The sequence below is a fragment of the Dryobates pubescens genome, chromosome 1 (genome assembly GCF_014839835.1).
Source record: "Dryobates pubescens isolate bDryPub1 chromosome 1, bDryPub1.pri, whole genome shotgun sequence".
Lineage (NCBI taxonomy): Eukaryota > Metazoa > Chordata > Aves > Piciformes > Picidae > Dryobates > Dryobates pubescens.
The window spans coordinates 26,181,187-26,198,425 of record NC_071612.1 but is presented as its reverse complement, the minus strand read 5'-3'; the positions used below and the strand labels follow the sequence as shown (position 1 = coordinate 26,198,425).

General features: G+C 49.2%; 1 protein-coding gene across 2 annotated transcripts in view; it reads right to left on the bottom strand.

Moving 5' to 3' along the window:
* Positions 1-17,239, bottom strand: part of UNC5C (unc-5 netrin receptor C) — a 316,234-nt gene that overhangs the window by 110,769 nt on the left and 188,226 nt on the right. For both annotated transcript variants that reach the window (XM_054163105.1, XM_009902723.2), the window contains exon 2: positions 1,528-1,749. In XM_054163105.1, the coding sequence (XP_054019080.1) occupies positions 1,528-1,749 (222 nt within the window). The remainder of the gene's footprint in view (positions 1-1,527; positions 1,750-17,239) is intronic.

The following is a 17,239-nucleotide window of genomic DNA, read 5'->3' as shown; positions in this document are numbered from 1 at the left end:
GCAAATAAATGAGATGAAACAAATAAAGCCCAGGTAAGCAAGAGACTTCCAAGACATCTGGTGGAGATATTTTTCTAAATAATTAGAACAAGGGGTGGTGTAACTCCCAAATGAAAGGAACCTTCTTAGCAGGAGCAGGGAGGTCATTCTGCCCCTGTACTCAGCACTGGTCAGGCCACACCTTGAGCCCTGTGTCCAGTTCTGGGCCCCTCACTTTAGGAAAGATGTTGAGATGCTGGAAGGTGTCCAGAGAAGGGCAAAAAAGCTGGGGAGGGGTCTGGAGCACAGCCCTGTGAGGAGAGGCTGAGGGAGCTGGGGTTGCTTAGCCTGCGGAAGAGGAGGCTCAGGGGAGACCTTCTTGCTGTCTACAACTACCTGAAGGGAGGTTGTAGCCAGGTGGGGGTTGGTTCCTCTCCCAGGCAACCAGCACCAGAACAAGAGGACACAGTCTCAAGCTGTGCCAGGGGAGGTTTAGGCTGGAGGTGAGGAAGAAGCTCTTCATAGAAAGAGATATTGGCCATTGGAATGTGCTGCCCAGGGAGGTGGTGGAATCACCATCACTGGAAGTGTTTAGGAAGAGACTGGATGAGGCACTTGGTGCCATGGTTTAGTTGATTAGATGGTGTTTGGTGATAGGTTGGACTTGATGATCTCAAAGGTCTTTTCCAACCTGATCTATTCTATTCTATTCTATTCTTGCTAGTTAACCAGTTATTTCTCAGAGCCTTCAAAATGGCTGTAAGTCCTCCTTCTCCCCTAGCACGTGACTCAAATTCTACTGGTGATCAGTCTTCCCAAACAGGAACAATCATGTCTTTGATTTACAATGGTATTGTGATATTTTTTTTGCCCCATGAATGCTACTGGGATTTCTGGTATTGACTAAGGAAGGGTGAGGCTCTTGGCTTGTTGGGGTTTCCTTGCAAGCCTACTGAAGTTCTTCAAACAAGCTCTATGGAGTAGGCAATGTATAGGAATAACAGCCAGGTGTTTACTCTGGATCACACAGTGGTCTAAGCCGTATCCAGTTGTATTTACAAGAAGCATCTGGAGGTGCTGGAAGGTGTCCAGAAAAGGGCTATGAAGATGATCAGAGGGCTGGAGCTCCTCTCCTCTGGAGAGAGTTGGGGCTGTTCAGTCTGGAGAAGAGAAGGCTCCAAGGAGACCTAACTGTGACCTTCCAGCATCTGAAGGGGGCCACAAGAAATCTGGGGAGGGACTCTTTAGGCTGTCAGGGGGTTATAGAACTGGGGGGAATGGAAAAAAACTAGAATTGAGTAGATTCAGATTGGATGTTAGGATGAAGTTCTTCCTCATGAGAGTGGTGAGACACTGGAACAGGTTGCTCAGGGAGGTGGTTGAAACCTCTTCCCTGGAGGTTTTTGCAGCCAGGCTGGTTGTGGCTGTGAGCAACCCGCTGTGGTGTGAGGTGTCCCTGCCCATAGCAGAGGGGTTGGAACTGGCTGATCCTTGAGGCCCCTTCCAACCCTAACAATTCCATGATTCTATGACACACAGCAGACTCACCAGAGGTTTCATCTACTCGCTCATCCACCACGTGGTCCTTCTGATGAACCCATTCACTGTTGCACTTAAAATAGATCTGCGTGGCGGGGCTGGCTTTGCAGTACAGGTTCACAGGCTTGTTCTTCACAATGTAAGCCTCTTCAGGCTCGATGAGGAAGTGGGGCAACGGCTCGGGGGGATCAGACGGAAAGCTTTCTGGAAGTTCATGGAAAAAATCATCATCTGCAGGGAAGAGACAAACAGAAAAGGTCAAATGAAACAACCACAATTCAGCCTGGCAAAGACGAGGAAGCACTTTCTGAGCCTTTCAAAAGGAGTGCAGTTTTCAAATACAACGTTAGCTTGGAAGCATTTCCTAGACTGAGGCCTAAATGCTGCTTTCAGACTCAGAAGAAATGGTTCTCTGCCTCCTGAGCTCGCTCTCCTCCATGTGATGCGACAGGGATGTGCACATTCAGGTGACTGGGAGCAGCTCCTTTGTTATCCTCACCGGCAGTGAGCAACCAATCATTGTGGTAGCGCTTGGGAGAGGAGCCTGCAGCACCACACAAAGAAGTAATAGAAAGTTCTGGAGCCTTCAAGGTCATGCTTTTCAAGAGCAACCTTACCACACTGTCTAATCAACAGCATGCACACTGGCTGAGGCTGCTACAAAGAGGAAGCAGCACCTGCTGTTTCAGACGAGCAATTTGAAATCTGCTGTAAGGGCAGAAGACTAAATGCAAGCCCTGGAGAAGAGAAATGCAAGTCTGGAGAAGAGAAGACTGAGAGCAGATTTAATAAATGTTTATAAATAGCTGAGGGTTAGGTGTCAAAAGGAAGGGGACAGGCTCTGCTCAGCTGCACCCTGGGATAGGACAAGGGGCAATGGATAGAAACTGCAGCACAGGAGGTTCCACCTCAATATGAGGAGGAACTTCTTCAACGTGAGGGTCCCAGAGCACTGGAAGAGGCTCCCCAGAGAGGTTGTGGAATCTCCTTCTAGACCCATCTGGATGCATTCCCGCAGTACCTGTGCTAGATTCTATGGTCCTGCTCTGGCAGGGGGTTGGACTTGAAGATCTCCGGAGTTCCCTTCCAATGCTAACATCCTGTGAGCCTCTGACCCTGTCTATTCTGCTTTATTCATACCCTGACTGCCTTGCTATGACTGCTAAAGAAGGTGCCAAGCTTCACTTTATTCTCTTTGTTTGTAATACCCTGCTCTGTGCAGTCCTCACCAGAGTGGGGAACCTGCAGTTGGGACATGAGGCTGAGCAGTGGTCAGATGGTGACATTTTGGGCCAACATGGATGTGTGTTATTGTCAGAAGGAACCTCTACACCTCTCTGGTATTGCTAGTAAGGAATAAAGTCAGTGCAAGAAGTCCAGAGAATGAGAAAAAGAGTCTAAACCAAGAGGCAACAAAACACTACCTAACACACTTCCTTTCTCTCTCCCTCTTCATGAATGCCCCTTCAAAATCCTCTACCCTTTTCTGCAGAAGAAGTCTTCCACCTGAAAGCATCAGTTCATAGGATCAGAGGATCACAGGATGTTAGGGGTTAGAAGGGACCTTCAAAGGTCATCAAGCCCACTCTCCCTGCCAGAGCAAGACCACAGAATCCAGCACAGGTCACACAGGAACACATCCAGACAGGGCTGGAAAGCCACCAGGAGAAGGAGACTCCACAAACTCTCTGGGCAGCCTGCTCCAGTGCTCTGGGACCCTCACATTGAAGAAGTTCCTCCTCATGTTGAGGTGGAACCTCCTGTGCTGGAGTTCCTATCCATTGCCCCTTGTCCTATCACAGGGTGCAACTGAGCAGAGCCTCTTGACACTCAACCCTCAGCTATTTATAGGGCAGAGCCTCTTGACACTCAACCCTCAGCTATTTATAGGCATTATATAGACATAGACACGATATTCCAGGGGAATATCATAGTATCAGTCAGGGTTGGAAGGGACCACAAGGATCATCTAGTTCCAAGCCCCCTGCCATGGGCAGGGACACCCCACACTAGATCAGGCTGGCCAGAGCCTCATCCAGCCTGCTCTTAAACACCTCCAGGGATGGGGCCCCAACCACCTCCCTGGACAACCCATTCCAGGGCTTCACCACTCTCATGGTGAAGAACTTCCTCCTCACCTCCAGCCTGAATCTCCCCACCTCCAGCTTCATTCCATTCCCCCTAGTCCTATCACTACCTGAGATCCTGAGAAGTCCCTCCCCAGCCTTCTTGTAGCACCCTTCAGATACTGAAGTATGATTCAGATACTGAATATGCAGTTCAGTGGAGAATAACCCTCTACCCATCCACTCCCCTCCTGACATCAGTATTCAAGAACATCCAAGAGGCTCCCAGCAGCAAAGGGGTAGTAGGGGAAACAAGTAGGGACAGATCCTCCATCAGCAAGTTGAAGGCCTTACTTAATCTCTGCCTTTCTGTGTCTGAAGCAGTTGTCATTATAGAGAGTGAGTGACATTGCTGATGATCAATAAAACACCACAGAACATCAAACTAAACATACTGAGGGAGGCCAGCTACTTCCTCCCTGCCCACCTTCATGAAGATAAAGTGTCAGACAGCTACCTTCCCATATTAAAGACATGCCTGTGCACATCATCTCCAGAGTTACAAGGGGCATGAAAGGCTCTCCTTCAAGCCTTTGCTTTTGCAGAAAGAGAAGCTCACCATGTCTTTTTTTGACCCCTGCAGTTTCTTTTTCACTCTGACTACATCAGCCTCAGTTTCCTCTCCCTCTTAGGTATTATTTCCTTGACCCATTTTGCTTCCTAGTTTGTTGGGGTTTTTTTTGTTTGTTTGTTTTTCTCAAGAAGAAATGTGAGTTACAGTGAGTTAATGGGAGTCCACATTTGGTTTCATGGCAACAAACCACATTTGCACAGAAGTAAGGAGCTTTTCAGCATACCTCATCCTTTCCACCCCTATTTCCCCATGCTCCCTGCTCCCTCCCTCTCACATGAGCTGCTCCATAGACATCCACACAGAGAAACATGAGAGATGAATCATTCCCTTTGAATTGCCACAGGACATATCTATTTCTTCTGGTCATTTAATTGCAAATCAGGGAGCAGACAGATGGAAACTAACAAAGCACACATATGTTTCATAATTAAACAAGTATTGCTTCACTGATTTCTGGTGACTGGAAGAACAAAAGTATTTATTTTCACCACTAGGTTTCTGCACCTAATCAGACACAATGCTTACACTGCCTGGCCAAGGAACTGCATCTTCACAGTATTGCAGTGACACGGTACAGTAGAGGCTGGAAGGGACCTCAAGAGATCATTGAATCCAACCCCCCTGCCAGAGCAGGATCACCCAGGGTAGTCTGCACAGGAATGCATCCAGCTGGGTTTTGAAATGTGTCCAGAGAAGGAGACTCCACAACCTCTCTGGGCAGTCTGCTCCAGTACTCTGTCACCATCGCTCTAAAGAAGTTTCTCCTCATGATGAAGTGAAATCTTCTATGCTCAAGCTTGTACTTATTATTACTTGTCTTATTACTGCACACCACTGAAAAGGGCTTGGCCCCCTCCCCTTGACCCCCAGCCCTCAGCTATTGATAGACATTGATCAGATCCCTCTCAGCCTTCTCTTCTCCAGACTAAACAGCCCCAGGGCTCTCAGTCTCTCTTCACAGGGGAGATGCTCAAGTCCCCTAAGCATCCTCCTGGCTCTCCCTTGGACTCTCTCCAGCAGGTCTCTGTCTCCCTTGAACTGGGGAGCCCAGAACTGGACACAGGATTGCAGCTGTGGTCTGAGCAGGGCAGAGCAGAGGGGGAGCAGAACCTCCCCAGCCCTGCTGGCCACACTTTGCTTGCTGCCCCCCAGGATCCCATTGGCTCTCTTGGCCACCAGGGCACATTGCTGTCCCATGCAGAACTTGCTGCCCACCAGCACTCCAAGCTCTTTCTCCATGGAGCTGCTTTCCAGCAGAGCAGCTCCTAAGCTGTCCTGGTGCCTGCTGTTATTCCTCCCCAGGTGCAGGACCCTGCCCTTGTCCTGATTGAGCTTCCTGAGGTTTGCCTGCAGCCAGCTCTCAGCCTGTGCAGCTCTCACTGGATGGCAGCACAGCCTGACAGGTGTCAGCCACCCCCCAGTTTTGTATCATCAGCGAACTTGCTGATCAAACATCTTATCAAAGATGTAACTAGAAAGTCTAAAAGGAGGGATCAGCAAACTACAGAAAGGCAAACCCAGGTGGGTTTCAAAAATTATTTCTTTAATCAGCCTGGAGAAAGGGCTTGAGAATGGGGTTTGGCTTTCCCTCCCAAAAGTAACTGCTTCTGTTGTGTAAATATTTTTCTGAGTGGACTCACAGTACTGCCCACGACACAGCAACCTAATCTCATGTTTTGGCTGTGGCTTTAACTGTTTCTCTCCACCAGCCTGGTGTTCCATGGCAAAGTACAACCCAGTTTTCCTACTGGCTTCTTGCAATAATTCCACCTTACTCTTAAGCACAATACAGAATAGACCAGGTTGGAAAAGACCTTGGAGATCATCGAGTCCAACTTATCACCCAACACCATCCAAGCAACTAAACCATGGCACTAACTGCCTCATCCAGGCTCTTCCTAAACACCTCCAGGGATGGTGACTCCATCACCTCCCTGGGCAGCACATTCCAATGGACAACCTCTCTGGGAAGAACTACTTCCTCACCTCCAGCCTAATCCTCCCTTGGTGCAGCTTGAGACTGTGTCCTCTTGCCCTGCCAAGGGTTGCCTGGGGCAATAGACCAAGCCCCACGGCTGCAACCTCCCTTCCCAATAAGGTCTCCCCTGAGCCTCCTCTTCTCCAGGCTAAGCAACCCCAGCTCCCTCAGCCTCTCCTCACAGGGCTGTGCCCCAGACCCCTCCCCACCTTTGTTGTCCTTCTTTGGACACATCCCAGCACCTCAACATCTTTCTTGAACTGAAGGGCCCAGAACTTGACACAGTACTCAAGGTGTGGCTAAGGTGTGGCTGGAGAGCAGCCAGGAAGAAAGGGACCTGGGGGTATTGGTGGACAGCAGCTGAACAGGAGCCAGCAGTGTGCCCAGGTGGCCAAGAAAGCCAGTGGCAACCTGGCCTGGATCAGGAATGGTGTGGCCAGCAGGAGCAGGGAGGTCATTCTGCCCTGTGCTCAGCACTGGTTTGGCCATACCTGTGATTCCTCTGTCCATACAAAGACTTGAGTATGACTTAGGTTTTTCAGGGATGACTTTGCTGTATGTCTGTGGCCTGCTGGGCTTGTTTCTGTAATTTGGATGGGGGATGCCTCTTGTTGTGTGCTCCATCACTATGTGAGGGGATGAGACTTTGATCTGAATCTTCCTGACAGTTATCACTGGTTATTTAAAACATTCATCTCCCAATGGTGCAACAAAGCAGCAAACTTTATAACTCTCATTTAACTCTCCTAAGTAGTTAGACATTGGTGGGTTTTTTTCCTCCCTTCTATCTAGAGGGAACAAAAGCTAATTAAACCATTTGGGAGTGATCTGGGAGTGTAGATGCAAACACTCAAAATGCACAGCCCTGCTTTCCAGTCATCATGTCAATGTCATGTGCAGCAAGTTCCCCTCACAACCTTGCTCAGCTGCAAACACAAGGCACAGGCTGCTCTCCCCTGCCATAACCAATCCCCTTCTGTGCTCAGTAACTTTCAGCTGCAAGTTTGCTTCTGCAGGACGTCACATTCATCTTGATTTCTTCACAATGAAGTGTGCAGCCCATCTGCTCCTATGGACTGATTTATGTTAGCAAGGCAGAAGAGCTGATTAATGGCACTGCTAAAGTGGTTTCACTCAGGTAATTCACTCATATTTAGAAACTTGATTATTTATCCCTCCCCCAACCCTCCAACCCCCACCCCCACCCCCCCCCCCCAGCCATTTTAATCCATAAACTTAATTTGGAATTTTTATTTCACTTTATGGCCCAAAGTCAGAGATTTGCCTCCTGTTGGATTTAGCAACTATTGGGTTTTGAATAGAATAGAACAGAACAGAATAGACTAGACCAGACCAGGTTGGAAGAGACCTTCAAGATCATCATGTCCAACCTATTATCCAAGCTACCTAATCAACTAAACCAGTATCTGAAGGGAGCTACAAGAAGGCTGGGGAGGGACTTCTCAGGATCTCAGGTAGTGATGGGACTAGGGGGAATGGAATGAAGCTGGAGGTGGGGAGATTCAGGCTGGAGGTGAGGAGGAAGTTCTTCCCCATGAGAGTGGTGAAGCCCTGGAATGGGTTGTCCAGGGAGGTGGTTGGGGCCCCGTCCCTGGAGGTGTTGAAGAGCAGGCTGGGTGAGGCTGTGAGCAGCCTGATCTAGTGTGGGGTGTCCCTGCCCATGGCAGGGGGCTTGGAACTAGATGATCCTTGTGGTCCCTTCCAACCCTGACTGGTTCTATGATACTATGAAACCAAGCACCCTATCAAGTCTCCTCCTAAACACCTCCAATGATGGTGACTCCACCACCTCCCCAGGCAGCCCATTCCAATGGGCAATCACTCTCTCTGTGTAGAATTTCTTCCTAACCGCCAGCCTAAACCTCCCCTGGTGCAACTTCAGACTGTGTCCTCTTGTTCTGGTGCTGCTTGCCTGGGAGAAGAGACCAACCTCTGCCTGTCCACAGCCTCCCTTCAGGTAGCTATTTTCAAAACAAGCCAGATAGAAAATTCACAGGAGCAGGTGAAGTGTGACTGCAATCATCAGCGACAGAAGCTGGCGTGGATTGTGACACACAAGGGATTTTTAGTTTCATTTTTTCCTTCCATTTCCTTTCAAGGTAAAATAAAGTTTTGCCTAAGTGAGGAACCCTTTTGATGCTAGGAAAGCCCTTCAGTTGTTTGTATTTTTCACTCATTTGTTTGTAAAAGTGCACATTTTACAGCTCCTCCTGCATAACAAATGAAAAAAAGGAGATTTTATGCAATGCTTCTGTGGTATTTTTAGGCTATGCCCAGGTGGCCAAGAAGGCCAAGGGCATCCTGGCCTGCATCAGCAATAGTGTGGTCAGCAGGAGCAGGGAAGTCATTGTGCCCTGTACCCAGCACTGGTGAGGACACACCTTGAGTCCTGTGTCCAGCTCTGGGCCCCTCAATTTAAGAAGGACATTGAGACTCTTGAAGGTGTCCAGGAAGGGGCAATGAGGCTGGGAAGGGGGCTAGAGCACAGCCCTGTGAGGAGAGGCTGAGGGAGCTGGGGTTGCTTAGCCTGCAGAAGAGGAGGCTCAGGGGAGACCTTCTTGCTCTCTACAACTCCCTGAAGGGAGGTTGTAGCCAGGTGGAGGTTGGTTTCTTCTCTCAAGCAATCAGCAGCAGAACAAGAGGACACAGTCTCAAGCTGCACCAGTGGAAGTTTAGGCTGGAGGAGATGAGAAAGTTCTTCATGAAAAGTCTGGAATGTGCTGCCCAGGGAGATGGTGGAGTCACCCTCCCTGGAGGTGTTCAAAAAAGGTTTGAATGTAGCACCTGGAGCCATGGTTTAGTTAGTCATGAGGTGTTGGGTGACAGGTTGGACTTGATGATCTCTGAGGTCTTTTCCAACCTTATTGTTTTCATGACTCTGTGACTGTAAAGCTGTGCATATTCCAGCTCTTCATGCATAACAAATGAATAAATGGAGATTTTATGGTATGCTTTTGTGGTAGTTTTAGGCTATGTCTTTAAAAGTTTCCACAGGTCTTGAGCAGAACAAGTAGTAAAATGTCAATAACTCACTATTGGGTGTGAAAAGGAAAATAGAGATAGTTCTAAACAATTCCATTGGAGAAATATCTGCTGCAAGACTGAGAAGACTGCTGTAAGACAAAACAATTTGTTCTTCTCATGCCTTCTTGCTTCGTCTCTCTGGAGAGATACTAACTTGCTTCTGCTTGGCTTCTGCTTGCTGCCTAACAGCAGCTTTCTCTGCTCTCTCTGTCTGCCTTCTTTGGCCAGGGGGCTCTGGGTGGGCAGGGAAGGAGAAGCTGGTAGCTTCCCCTGGTCTTTGACCAGGTGGATTCTTGTGTTGTTTGTCAGTTGCAAATACCTGTAACTGTTGTAACTCTTGTGTATTTTGTACACATTCATTGCATTCCATTGTACATTGTAGCTTTCCTTGCAGATACAGCTTTCATTTGCTTCCACCTCAGCTGGTCTGGCAAAGTTGCTTTGGGCAGGGGGTGGGGGGCGGAATTTCAGCCCACCACAGCTTCCCTTTTTATGGACTAGCATCCCTGCTCCAATCCCTGTCAGGAAAATCCTGTGCTGCATGCACCAATCTCTTCATCTCTAGCTGACTAGTTTTATTGCTATGTATCAAGCTTTAATTCCCATCAACCCAGCCTATAACTCACTGCATTTCAGAAGGGCGAGATTTAAACTGTTATTGCTGAGATCATAATATATTGGACCATTATCTCCTTGTGCGAGACCTGAAGCAAATTCTCCTCAAATGGAATCTCACTTCAGAATGATTCAGGAGCAATTTAGAACGAATGGCTGCAAAACTCATTCCATTTGCATTTGGATGCCCATCACTCAGCAAGATCGTTCCCCATGCAGTTGCAAGACAGGCAGCTGGAGTTAACAGTCTGGATGGGATCTGGGTTCAGTGGGGTTGTTGTTAAATGTTATGGTTAAAAAACTTTCAAGAGCAACAAGTACTGTGAAATTAACAGCAGGTGCTAGCTCAGCAAGCCACTTTAGGATGGAGGAGAGGGTTTGGGTTACAGTGCACACTTCTTTTTATCTTTTAAGGAAAGGAAAATTGCTCGGCTGAAAGTCACAGGATCAGTAAGGTTGGAAAAGACCTCAGAGATCATCAAGTCCAACCTACCACCCAGCACCTCATGAGTACTAAACCATGGCTTCAAGTGCTACATCCAATCCTTTTTGAACACCTTCAGTGATGGTGACTCCCCATGATGACCACCTCCCCAGGCAGCACATTCCAATGGACAATCTCTCTTTCTGGGAAAAACTTTTTCCTCACTTCAAGCCTTAACTTCCCCTGGTGCAGCCTGAGACTGTGTCCTCTTGTTCTGCTGCTGGTTGCCTGCCTGGGAGAAGAGACCAACCCCACCTGGCTACAACCTCCCTTCAGGGAGTTGTAGACGGCAAGAAGGTCTCCCCTGAGCCTCCTCTTCTCCAGGCTGAGCAACCCCAGCTCCCTCAGCCTCTCCTCACAGGGCTGTGCTCCAGACCCCTCCCCAGCTTTGTTGCCCTTCTCTAGACACCTTCCAGCATCTCAATGTCATTCTTAAATTGAGAGGCCCAGAAGAGGACACAGGACTCAAGGTGCTGAGCACAGGGCACAATGAGTTCCTTGCTCCTGCTGGCCACACTATTCCTGATGAAGGCCAGGATGCCATTGGCTCATGTTCAGCCAGCTGTCAACCTGTACCCCCAGGTCCCTTTCTGCCTGGCTGCTCCCCAGCCACTTTGACCCCAGCCTGTAGCGCTGCATGGGGTTGTTGTGACCAAAGTCCTCTGGCCTCAGGATTTCTGTCCTCCTAGGAAGGGCACGCAGTACCATGGTGTCACCAAATGGGAAGCAAGCAAGCAAGTCAAAAATCCTCTGTGTCACATAGCCTGCTGTGGCAGTTTTAGTCTATGCCTTTTAAATTTTTTTCCACAGATCTTGAGCAGAAAAGTAGTAAAATGCAAATAAATCACTCTTGGGTGCAAAAAGGAAAACAGAGCTAATCCTAACCGGGTCTGTTGGAGGGATAGCTACCATAAGATTGCTTGCACCAAAACACTTTTTTCTTCTTGGCTCTTCTCACTTTGTTGCTCTGGTGAGATACTAACTTGCTTCTGCTTGGCTGCACTGTTTTGGTTAAGTCTAACAGCAACTTTCTCTGCTCTCTCTCTCTCCCTTCTTTGGCCAGGGGGGGTTGGGTGGGCAGGGAAGAAGCTAGTAGCTTCCCCTGGTCCTTGACCCGGGCAGTTCTTGTGCTGTTTGTTAATACCTGTAACTATTGTAACTCCAGGATATTTTGTACACATTCATTGCATTTCATTATAGATTGTAGTTTTGCCTGTAAATACAGCTTTCATGTGCTCCCTGATGGGCTGGGCTGGCAAAGTTAATGGTGGTGGGGGGTGGAATTTCAACCTACCACATTACAAAAATACCTGCCTCCGCCTTTGAGCCTCATAACACCCAAAGAACTATGAATCCACCATCAGGTGAAGCTGAATGTGAAGTGGGAGAAAATAGGACCTTTTCCAAGAATTACTAATGAGTAGCTTCTGTGTTGGAGGCCTGACCTCAGCCCTGGAGATGACACACAGGAGAGGGAATGGGCACAGCAAAGGGGAGCCTGTGCCTTGAAAGGGAAATCACATATTTCTGCCTTGCCCTAGGCAAGAGGAAGAGGGTGGCTTTCTCAGCAATTTCCTCGGAGAGGTTATGGAGTCTCCTCCTCTGGAGACTTTCCAGATGCATCTGGATGTGTTCCTGTGAGATCTGTGCTGGATTCTACGGTCCTGCTCTGGCAGGAGGGTTGCAACGACTTGATGATCTTCGGAGGTCCCTTCCAACCCCTAACATCCTGTGAGCCTCTGACAGCCCTACCAGCTGACTGCAAGGTGAGCTTGCAATGAGGCAATTACATGTTCTTCTTCAGCATCTCACAAATGGAATACTCCACTTCTGTTGCAATTTTATAACAGCATAATATTTGGCCAGCTCGGGAGGCTGGCATCTGCTTGCTTGTAGCTGGATTGAGTGCAGGCCTTTATGTGCCTGAAGAGCGGCTTGGTTTTGTGGCAGTCCACAGACCAGATGCACCAGATGCTCGCTGAACCTTGCTAAACTCTCACTGGAGCAAGGTCAAGGATATTTCAGACTCAAATTTACTGAGGACTCACAAAATTAAATGCTCTTTTTTTGGCAGGGAAAGCAGAGTGCAGGCATGGGCTGGGAAAAGCGATAGAGAAATCGATAGCGCGTGCAATGTTCATATTTTTTGGGTGACTTCAGCCCAGAAACAGAACAAATAAAGATCACAAAGAGGAATGAACTTCCCCTGCACCAGCTCAATATTGACCCTCCTAGCACATCTCAGCATAACGATGCATCCCCAAGAGGTCAAACCCAAGCTCTCCATGCACTGACCAGCACAAACAACATACCCACAGCATGGCTACCTACAGATTGGAAGGCTGCTGGGCAAAAGCCTCCCTCCCAACCACACACACACCCCCACCCCCCCCAAACAAAACCCAAACACATCCTTTTCCTCTCCTGTACCCCTACCAAAAAAGTAGTTTGCACAGGGGCACAGGAATAAATATCATAGTATCAGTCAGGGTTGGAAGGGACCACAAGGATCATCTAGTTCCAACCCCCCTGCCATGGGCAGGGACACCCCACACTAGATCAGGCTGGCCAGAGCCTCATCCAGCCTGCTCCTAAACACCTCCAGGGACGGGGCCCCAACCACCTCCCTGGACAACCCATTCCAGGGCTTCACCACTCTCATGGGGAAGAACTTCCTCCTCACCTCCAGCCTGAATCTCCCCACCTCCAGCTTCATTCCATTCCCCCCCGTCCTATCACTACCTGAGATCCTGAGCAGTCCCTCCCCAGCCTTCCTGTAGGCCCCCTTCAGATACTGGAAGGCTACAATTAGGTCACCTGGGAGCCTTCTCTTCTCCAGACTGAACAGCCCCAACTCCTTCAATCTGTCCTCATAGGAGAGGTGCTCCAGCCCTCTGCTCAGCCTCGTGGCCCTTCTCTGGACACCTTCCAGCACTTCCATATCCCTCTTGTACTAGGGGCTCCAAAACTGGAGGCAGTACTCCAGGTGGGGTCTCCCCAGAGCTGAGTAGAGGGGGAGAATCTCCTCCCTTGCCCTGCTGGCCACTGCCAGCCACCAGACTGGAGCCCTTTTGGACATCCAAATGATGAGCACCTAAGACATCTGTGGTGGGTTGCAATGCCCCCTCCGCTCCCAACATTAAATTTGCCAGCCCAGCTCAGCTGGAAGCAAATGAAAGCTGTATGTACAAGCAAAACTACAGTCTGCAATGGATATGTACAAAATATACAATATTTACAATATTGGCCTGACACAAACTCTGCCAGGCTATCATCTGCTGCCTAAACACCCAAGAGCTGGCACAGGTATGGGTTAGCATTTGACTTGGTGCAGGAAAAAGATGTGGCATGATTTCATACAAGACAAAGAAAATATTTTCTGTGACACATGAAGAGTACTAAAGCTGTTGCTTGGGCAATGAGGTTCATGCTAATCATTGTCAGTGTAAGAAATCTAATCACAGAGTCATAGAATTGTTAGGGTTGGAAGGGATCTCAAGGATCATCCAGTTCCAACCCCCCTGCCATGGGCAGGGACACCTCACACTACAGAATAGAATACATAGAATACATAGAATAAACCAGGTTGGAAGAGACCTTCAAGATCATCGCGTCCAACCCATCAACCAATCCAACTCCGCCCAAGCAACTAACCCACAGCACCAAGTACCCCGTCAAGTCTTCTCCTAAAAACCTCCAGTGATGGTGACTCCACCACCTCCCCAGGCAGCCCATTCCAATGTGCAATCACTCTTTCTGTATAGAACTTTTTTCTAACATCCAGCCTGTATCTCCCCTGGCGCAGCCTGAGACTGTGTCCTCTTGTTCTGGTACTGCTTGCCTGGGAGAAGAGACCAACATCCGTCTGTCTACAACCTCCCTTCAGGTAGTTGTAGAGAGTAATAAGGTCACCCCTGAGTCTCCTCTTCTCCAGGCTAAGCAACCCCAGCTCCCTCAGCCTCTCCTCGTAGGGCTTATGTTCCAAACCCCTCACCAACTTTGTTGCTCTTCTCTGGACTCGTTCCAGCAAGTCAACATCCTTCCTAAACTGAGGGGCCCAGAACTGGACACAGTACTCGAGGTGCGGCCTAACCAGTGCAGTGTACAGGGGCAGAATGACCTCCCTGCTCCTGCTGGCCACACTGTTCCTGATGCAGGCCAGGATGCCATTGGCCCTCTTAGCTGCCTGGGCACACTGCAGGCTCATGTTCAGTCTACCATCGACCAGCACCCCCAGGTCCCTCTCAGCCTGACTGCTCTCCAGCCACTCTGACCCCAGCCTGTAGCTCTGCATGGGGTTGCTGTGGCCAATGTGCAGAACCCGGCACTTGGATGTGTTAAATCTCATGCCGTTGGACTCTGCCCATCTGCCCAGCCTGTCGAGGTCCCTCTGCAGAGCCTCTCTACCCTCCAGCAGATCAACTCCTGCGCCCAGCTTGGTGTCATCAGCAAATTTACTGATGATGGACTCGATGCCCTCGTCCAGATCATCAATAAAGATGTTAAAGAGCAAGGGGCCCAGTACTGATCCCTGGGGCACACCACTGGTGACTGGCTGCCAGCTGGATGTGGCACCATTCACTACCACTCTCTGGGCTCGGCCCTCCAGCCAGTTCCTAACCCATCTCAGTGTGCTCCCATCCAAGCCATGGGCTGACAGCTTGGCCAGGAGTTTGCTATGGGGAACGGTGTCAAAGGCCTTGCTGAGGTCCAGGTAGACTACATCCACAGGCCTCCCCACATCCACCAGGCGGGTCACCTGATCATAGAAGGAGATCAGGTTGGTCAGGCAGGACCTGCCCTTCCTAAACCCATGCTGGCTGGGCCTGATCCCTTGGCCATCCTCTAAGTGTTGTGTGATTGCACTCAGGATGACCTGCTCCATAATCTTTCCTGGCACTGAGGTCAGGCTGACAGGCCTGTAATTCCCTGGCTCATCCAACCGGCCCTTCTTGTGGATGGGTACCACGTTGGCCAGCTTCCAGTCATGTGGGATCTCTCCAGTGAGCCAGGACTGATGAAAAATAATGGAGAGTGGCTTGGCCAGCTCATCTGCCAGCTCTCTCAGCACCCTAGGATGGATCCCATCTGGTCCCATGGACTTGTGGGGGTCCAAGCTGCTGAGGAGAGCTCCTATCACTTGCTCATGGAACACAGGGAAACCATGCAGCTCCCTGGCTCCCTCTGCCAGTTCTGCAGGCCAGCTGTCTGGTAGACGTTCTTTCCAGCTAGTAAAAACTGAGGTAAAGAAGGTGTTAAGTACCTCTGCCTTTTCCTCATCCTGTGTTACAACATTTCCTTCCATGTCAACCAAGGAGTGGAGGTTGTCCCTGCCCTTCCTCTTGCTATTAATATATTTATAGAAGGACTTTTTGTTGTCCTTCACATCAGAGGCCAGTTTAAGTTCCAAATATGCTTTTGCCTCCCTAATTTTCCTCCTACATGCCCTAGCAACCTCTTTAAACATTCCATGGGTTGCCTTACCTTTCTTCCACAGATTATACACCCTCTTTTTTTCCCTTAGTTCAATTAAAAGTTCATTACACAGCCAGGCTGGCCGTCTGCCCCGGCGGCTCCTCTTCCGGCACATTGGCACAGCCTGCTCCTGAGCCTTCATCAGCTCTTTCTTGAAGCAGGTCCAGCCCTCCTGGACCCCTTTATTTTTAAGGGCTTTCTCCCAAGGAACCCTCTGAATTATTTCCTTGAGCAACCTGAAGTCCGCCCTCCGGAAGTCCAGAGTGGAGGTCTTCTTGCTGGCCCTCTTAGCTTGACTGAATACTGAAAATTCTATTATTTCATGGTCACTGGCCCCTAAACAGCCTCCGACCACCACATCACCCACCAGCCCTTCCCTGTTGGTGAAGAGGAGGTCAACAGCAGGTTGCTCACAGCCACATTCAGCCTGGCCTTAAAAACCTCCAGGGGTGAGGCTGCCACCACCTCCCTGGGCAACCTGTGCCAGTGTCTGTTACAGTCATCTGCAAGCACTGTTTATTATGAGGCTGACTAAGCACACGAATAGATAAAACCGTGTGGAGGCAAATCATCAGGGAGCAAGGCTGACTTAGGAGCAATGTGAAATGTCAAGTGAAGAGGCACAGGCACTGCTGCTTTGCCAGCCCTGTGCAGTACACACAGCCCTCTTTGCAGCACTTCTATTGATTCTGATGGGAACTTTGCTGCTTGTGCTTGTCCAGGGCTAATGGATAAGCTTGGCTCAGTTACTGTGCCATGGCTATCAAAAGCACAGCACACAAAAACAAAGCAGAAGCAGTTGTACAAAGAGCAGATGACATCAGTGATGTTTCTTGTTAATTATTATCCTGTGGAAGATTGCTCTTCTTTGTCCTGCTGATCTCTTTTCCTACTTGTTTAAAACTAATAAAATATTGGACTATTCAGTCTGGAGAAGTGAAGGCTCTGAGGAGATCTTATTGTGGCCTTCCAGTATCTGAAGGGGGCTACAAGAAAGCTGGGGAGGGACTTTTTAGGGTGTCAGGGAGTGATAGGACTGGGGGGAATGGAGCAAAACTAGAAATGGGTAGATTCAGATTGGATGTTAGGAAGAAGTTCTTCCCCATGAGGGTGGTGAGAGCCTGGCACAGGTTGCCCAGGGAGGTGGTGGCAGCCTCATCCCTGGAGGTATTTGCAGCCAGGCTGGATGTGGCTATGAGCAACCTGCTGTAGTGTGAGGTGTCCCTGCCCATAGCAGGGGGCTTGGAACTGGATGATCCTTGAGGTCCCTTCCATCCCTGACAATTCTGTGATTCTGAGACTCTGTGATTCATGCTTTAAAAAAGACTTGATCTCCTTTGCTTTGTCTTGTAACAATATAACAAAGACTACCATGGAAGTGTTACTTTCCTGAGTGCACACACTATTTCAGAAGTGTGAGCTCC